General features: G+C 32.7%; 1 protein-coding gene across 1 annotated transcript; it reads right to left on the minus strand.

Moving 5' to 3' along the window:
- Nucleotides 1-844: 844 nt before the first annotated feature.
- Nucleotides 845-6,432, minus strand: LOC124355960 (major facilitator superfamily domain-containing protein 12-like). Its single transcript, XM_046807109.1, has 2 exons — nt 6,161-6,432; nt 845-1,113 (listed from the first exon to the last, which is right to left on the minus strand). The coding sequence occupies exons 1-2, from the start codon at nt 6,186-6,188 to the stop codon at nt 845-847; spliced, it is 297 nt and encodes a 98-aa protein (XP_046663065.1). The 5' UTR covers nt 6,189-6,432.
- Between the last annotated feature and the right edge of the window lie 944 nt (nt 6,433-7,376).

Here is a 7,376-nt window from a genome sequence, read left to right on the forward strand (position 1 = left end):
TAAATGCACTGAAATCTGTTTACTATGCCTTGATACATCCACACATTTCATATGGCATTGAAATTTATGGTGGAACCAGTGCAAATAACTTAAACAAAATATTACATTTACAAAAAGTGGCAATAAGACATATTCTACACCTTAAAAATAATGATAGTTGTAAAGACCACTTTATTAACCTAAGAATAATGACAGTATATAGTTTATATATTTATAAAACTATATTACATGTCAAGACAAATGCAGAGTCTATACCAAGGCAACAAGATTATCATAATTATAATACAAGAAATAGAGAAAATTTTGTAGTAAAGAAACATAATAAAGAAAAAATATAAACAGTGTCCGACATACATAGGAATAAAATTTATAAATGACCTTCCAGGCTGTATTAAGAATGAGAAATTCTTTTAATAATTTTAAGAAAATGTTGAAACAATTTTGTACAGATCATTCATTCTACTCTCTTGAAGAGTTTTTTTACACTGTGACTTGAAAGTAATTTTGTTTGTATTTGCCTACCATTACAAAACATATTAACACTATGGACATAAATATTTAAAATATTATATGTATTATTATACTGTATTAAATATAAAGTATGAATACTCTAACCTGAGTCTTATGTTTTATATTGTAGTAAAGGTAATTGAGGCAATTCAGGTACATTATGTATAAAAAGAATAAAGGAATTTTGAATTTGAATTTGAATTTGAACTGTAAGAGTAAATTTTCATAAATTTGTAGCCTAAAATAATTTTATCTTAAAATGTGTGGATGTTTTGTATCGATACTAAAATGTTGTATCGTTTCATTTTACTTATCCAAACAGTGGAAATTCATACTAACCAAACAAATGCCAAGTTTTCCGTCGGCCATAACGGCAGCCCTCGCCTCTGTCCGACATGAGGCCGACAAAGGGTGTGGCAAGTCCATCAGCGATCTGACCAACAAGCACGACGCTCCCCGAGAGTTCCGAGCTGAACAGCACCACCTTGTTGAAGTAGATGAGCATGTAAGTGAACCACATGGAGGCGCAGAAGTCGTTGAACACATGGCCGACGCCATAGCTGAATTTGGTGACAAGAGACAGCCTCATCTTACCCTTCCCATCTGTAACAATGACAAGCCTCATCTTACCTTTCCCATCTGTAACAATGACAAGCCTCATCTTACCCTTCCCATCTGTAACAATGACAAGCCTCATCTTACCTTTCCCATCTGTAACAATGACAAGCCTCATCTTACCCTTCCCGTCTGTAACAATGACAAGCCTCATCTTACCCTTCCCATCTGTAACAATGACAAGCCTCATCTTACCCTTCCCGTCTGTAACAATGACAAACCTCATCTTACCCTTCCTGTCTGTAACAATGACAAGCCTCATCTTACCCTTCCCATCTGTAACAATGACAAACCTCATCTTACCCTTCCCGTCTGTAACAATGACAAACCTCATCTTACCCTTCCCGTCTGTAACAATGACAAGCCTCATCTTACCCTTCCCGTCTGTAACAATGACAAGCCTCATCTTACCCTTCCCGTCTGTAACAATGACAAACCTCATCTTACCCTTCCCATCTGTAACAATGACAAGCCTCATCTTACCCTTCCCATCTGTAACAATGACAAACCTCATCTTACCCTTCCTGTCTGTAACAATGACAAGCCTCATCTTACCCTTCCCATCTGTAACAATGACAAACCTCATCTTACCCTTCCCGTCTGTAACAATGACAAACCTCATCTTACCCTTCCCGTCTGTAACAATGACAAGCCTCATCTTACCTTTCCCATCTGTAACAATGACAAGCCTCATCTTACCCTTCCCGTCTGTAACAATGACAAGCCTCATCTTACCCTTCCCATCTGTAACAATGACAAACCTCATCTTACCCTTCCCGTCTGTAACAATGACAAACCTCATCTTACCCTTCCTGTCTGTAACAATGACAAGCCTCATCTTACCCTTCCCATCTGTAACAATGACAAACCTCATCTTACCCTTCCCGTCTGTAACAATGACAAACCTCATCTTACCCTTCCTGTCTGTAACAATGACAAGCCTCATCTTACCCTTCCCATCTGTAACAATGACAAACCTCATCTTACCCTTCCCGTCTGTAACAATGACAAACCTCATCTTACCCTTCCCGTCTGTAACAATGACAAGCCTCATCTTACCCTTCCCGTCTGTAACAATGACAAGCCTCATCTTACCCTTCCCGTCTGTAACAATGACAAACCTCATCTTACCCTTCCCATCTGTAACAATGACAAGCCTCATCTTACCCTTCCCATCTGTAACAATGACAAACCTCATCTTACCCTTCCCATCTGTAACAATGACAAACCTCATCTTACCCTTCCCGTCTGTAACAATGACAAACCTCATCTTACCCTTCCCGTCTGTAACAATGACAAGCCTCATCTTACCCTTCCCGTCTGTAACAATGACAAGCCTCATCTTACCCTTCCCGTCTGTAACAATGACAAACCTCATCTTACCCTTCCCATCTGTAACAATGACAAGCCTCATCTTACCCTTCCCATCTGTAACAATGACAAACCTCATCTTACCCTTCCCATCTGTAACAATGACAAACCTCATCTTACCCTTCCCGTCTGTAACAATGACAAACCTCATCTTACCCTTCCCGTCTGTAACAATGACAAGCCTCATCTTACCCTTCCCATCTGTAAAATGCCAATCAGTTTGAAAATTCCTGCCAACCAGATTGAGAATTTACTATTACTTCTCTTATGTTATTTATTTTCAAAAACTAAAAAAAATACTATATTAGGTTAATATTAATAACAGTGTTATCTGAAACCCCAACTTGGACTAAAGATTCATCAAGCAACCAGAGATGAAAGATGTTATTTGGACAACTAAGAGTATTTTACAACACTCTTTGCATTATAGACGTTTTAAAATTGTTACTTTTTTGGGAAGTGAAAATCAGGTTTACTTAATTGAAAATATAATATCCAATAAACAAAATTAGAATGTTCTGTAAGTTAAGTTGATTTAAAAAGATTTCTAGTTATTTTTTGTAATGTGATAAATACGGTTATGATTTGAAAGCCACTGAGGCTTCTAGTTACACAATTTTACTAAAAATAACATTTTGTAAAAATATACACAATGGTATTGATGATTTGTGAAATGTTATACTATTATTCATTACATGCGAAAGCCAAGTGTCATGTAAAAGGCTTTCTGAGGTTATTTGCAAAATTTCAAATCTATAGATAATTTCATACGTGAAATGTCCTGCAGACAGATACATAGATAGACATACAGACAGTCTTACAGTAAAGAAATTTGTACATCCTCCAGCAGACAAAAGAGAAATTGCACCATCAAAGAACTTAATTCTTATTCAAGTAGAAATGAAGTTTCATGCAAATTAAAAGTTTACAGACGAAATATTTCTTTATATATCTTTTCATAGCAGTGTTCAAATAATAGAAGTTTTGGTGAGCTAGAAAGCGTACTACAACACAAGAGTACTGAAATCAAACGTCACCAATTTCTAACAGACTTTCCACTGTATTATTTTTTCTTTTACCTCTAATAATAAAAATGTCACATGCGAAACGTCAAATGATTGTACTCAGTTTGTTTATAAAATATATTCTGCTATTTTCTCATTGTCATCATGGTGACCCAATAAACCTAATGCTCGACCAAATCCTACAGAGTGACATGCACCATCATCGAACTCAGTGTTTCTTATAAAAATGTCACATGCCGAAACGTCAAATTATTGTACTCAGTTTGTTTATAAAATATATTCTGCTATTTTCTCATTGTCATCATGGTGACCCAATAAACCTAATGCTCGACCAAATCCTACAGAGTGACATGCACCATCATCGAACTCAGTGTTTCTTATAAAAATGTCAAGTTAGATGGGCACTTTCAACTTTTTAGGTTAGTTCCTTTTGAGATACTGTGCTGACAGAAATTACATATTTTTCAGCCCCTTAATTAATAATAGGTTTTGGAACTCTCAGCCAATTATTTTATTGGCTCTCTTCGTTCTAAAATTAAATAAAGCTTAACAAATTATAGAATCTGATTATATTCTTGTTTTCATCAGACGTTTATTTAGCTTGTCATTAGGCAAATTTGATAAAAATTAAAGGACTGTAAAATAACTCTGATAAAACTAGTACGACATACTATAAAAAATTTTTGACGTCAGTAGTGAGAAATTTAAAAAGTAAATTTAATACATGAAAATCGTAAACGTTTCATAATTACACATAGTTTCAAGCACGTGAAAAGTATAATTAATTTGCTAAGTCAAAAATATTTAACTTTCTAAATTTTGTTTTATAGAAAAAAAAGAAAAATGTTAGTGATTAAACACAGTTAATTCAATAGTTTTAATGATTGAATTAGCAGTCGTCGTTGGGCCGGGGCGGTGGTCGCTGGCGGTGGCACGGTTCGCGGATGTGGTGCGTCGGTCGTACTGGAACGCGTTTCTCGTCGGGCTGGCTCTCTCGTTAGAGCAGAATTATGTCCATAACCACAACATGCATTTTTTTGTTTATTTTATATTACAGACTTTCCCTTTTTTTATTATTAAATTTTGGACTCCTCTCACCCAATTATTACCAATGAAAAATACTCCATACTCGTCACAATGTACCAGACCAAAAAAATGTCATTTTTAATTTGAACCTCCTCAATATTATATATTATATTATGTTACATTACGGCTCGCACCCACGCACAGGCTTCAGCCTATGTGGGTGTCAATTTCCTTGAATGTTTGTAAAGTTTATTTTGTAAATTTTTGGAAATAAATCTTTTTGAATTGAATTGAATTGATTTCCTAAAAAAAAAGGCTATTCAATAATATGCAATGGACTTTTTGTATAAATTTTTATTAAACTAATTAAAAATAAATAGAATAGGAGTTTTGCAGTAATAAAAAAATGTCTTTTTATATAGTTATGTGTTTTTACAGGAATTTACTTAATAATTCAGAATTTATAATTAATTATTAATTGTTTGTAGGGCAAAATACTATGTGCAACCATCACAACATATGCTAGAAGTTATTTATTAAAAAATTTTTAATTAACATTGAATCATTAATTTGGTTCCTATCATAGTTTGAATTGCAACTTAAGACCAACATCTTTTATCCATTTTTATAAATTTTTTTCAGTAACATTGTTTCTTTTGGTGTTTTTAAATAAAAAATTGTACAAAATAAAATAAACATGACTGTACAGTATGAGTGTCCAACATTGTTGTGGCTTCATGCACACACACACATACAGCTCAATAGACTTTTGAGTGGAGAGATCCAAAACCAAATACGAGTATTTCTAACAGTAACCAGAACCTTATGTTTGATCGATGCAATATTTTCTGCCTTATTGTGTAAATGACAGTAACAAAAAAATACAGGATAAAAATTGGAACGATCTGAAACAAACTGCAACGGAGTTTGTCAAACTTGAACCTCCTTGCAACCTATTGCATTAAAAAAAGGGAAAATATTTTGAAAGAGACAATTAAAATGTTGTATTAATAGAGTTTGTAATTTAAAATTGACTTGAAATGGCTAGTATTGTTTTCTGTATAGTCACTATTTTCAATTATCAGGATTTCACAAAATCTTTTGCTAGTAAACAAAATCCTTTTCTGCAATACAAAATATCTGATTTGAAACTTCAATACTCTTCAAAAATGTTTGCATACTAGTTTTACTGTTATTTCAAATTTAAAAAACATTCAATACAAATTAATAATAATATTTTACAGTTATTAAAAAATTCCCATATCTGCCAATGTGCTGTCATTATTGCTTCATACGTAAAAGATGTCAGTATTAAAAGTTTATCATAAATATAGGCAAGCCAGATATTATTATTGTAATCTTCGAAATATCCTATTAGTTGTAAAAATAAACGAATAATGCATTTGGTCTGTGGCTCAAAACTATTATTAGGAATCAATAATTTTATAAATTGCATTACGTAAACTGTAATAGTACTGTAATCTGTTAAAAGAAATCAGAGGCAATAATCTGATAAAGACAAATGTAAATACAAATAAACTACCATAAAAACAAAAATTGAACTGTAAGTTTCTACTGGAAAGCTCTAATGTAATTCTCGATAAAGACAGTACCTTTAATTACAAAGCTTGATGAAGTCATGTTCTCTGGTACATATAATCTGACTGGCTTCACGAATATTAGCTTCAATAATGGGTTATCTCCCGAACTACTACTGATGCTATCGGTACGTTCAGTATATGTCTGCTGTGCTCAAAACAGTCCTTAAATACTGACTTCGATCTATACCAAAACTGTTAACTGCTCATTTTACTGCCACCATGTTTTACGACCCAACTTTACTGGTTCAACAATATCATTGTTATGTCTAATAAATCGTTTAACTTCCAACTTCTTAAAATATACTACAAGATGTCTTTTGTAAACTATTATATTTTAGAAATAGTATTTTGTTTCGTTGACAAAACGTTGATAATGTTCATTTGGTGCATGCAGTTAATATAACAATTTGAATTTAGATCATATTTAAGAGTTTAGAAAGTAAATCTATTATAGAAAATAGATAAAATGTTGGACAGTTTGCTACAGTAACAGGGAGAGAATAGTAAGGGTTTAATAGGAAATCAGTATGGAATACAGAGCTTGATGCCAATATTCAATTCAATCTAATCCTACACAACGTTTAAGTAAAACCCATTATTAATTCCAGCATCATATCTCTGAAAAAGTAACTTAACTCATATATATGTATTCAGAATAGCTCAATTGTACTGGGATGGCTTGACAAATTTTAACTTTATCTTAAAAAATTTTAAATCTGAACTAAATATTTCAATTACAGACTTATTTTTTGTACCATCAGCAAAGGATTCTACAGGTAATCAGAGATTCAGCTTGAGAGGGGAATGTGAAAAGTTTATAATGTAAGAATAGATTATATTTCTAATGATATTGATACATCAGGAACAATAAAAAAAAATAGGTTTGGTCAACCCAGAAAAAATAGTGAACACTTAGTTTTTTTTAAACTGCACACTAAAAATGGTCCATATAATTTTATATCATCAAATTAATTGAGAAAAATAAGAATTAAAAAGTCACGTGTTACAAATCTAGTTTATTTAACTATTAAACTATAAATATTTTTGAGCCACCATCCTTAAAATGGGGGCTGATATATTTTTTTAGAGTATAACAATTTGTTACAGTTAATTTTTTAGCTGATTATACTAAACTTATCTTTTGAGTCGGATTGTTAATAAACCTCATGTATCAAGCCATTTTTTTTCCATTTTAAAAAGTGTTGTGTAGTTGGGTTTGTTTCACCAA

This window comes from Homalodisca vitripennis, chromosome 2, assembly GCF_021130785.1.
Source record: "Homalodisca vitripennis isolate AUS2020 chromosome 2, UT_GWSS_2.1, whole genome shotgun sequence".
Classification (NCBI taxonomy): Eukaryota; Metazoa; Arthropoda; class Insecta; order Hemiptera; family Cicadellidae; genus Homalodisca; species Homalodisca vitripennis.

Coding starts and splice junctions, on each gene's coding strand:
- LOC124355960 (XM_046807109.1), bottom strand. CDS start 6,188: ATGACTTCATCAAGCTTTGTAATTAAAG. Junction 1,114..6,160: donor ATCAAGCTTTGTAATTAAAG/GTACTGTCTTTA, acceptor TCATTGTTACAG/ATGGGAAGGGTAAGATGAGG.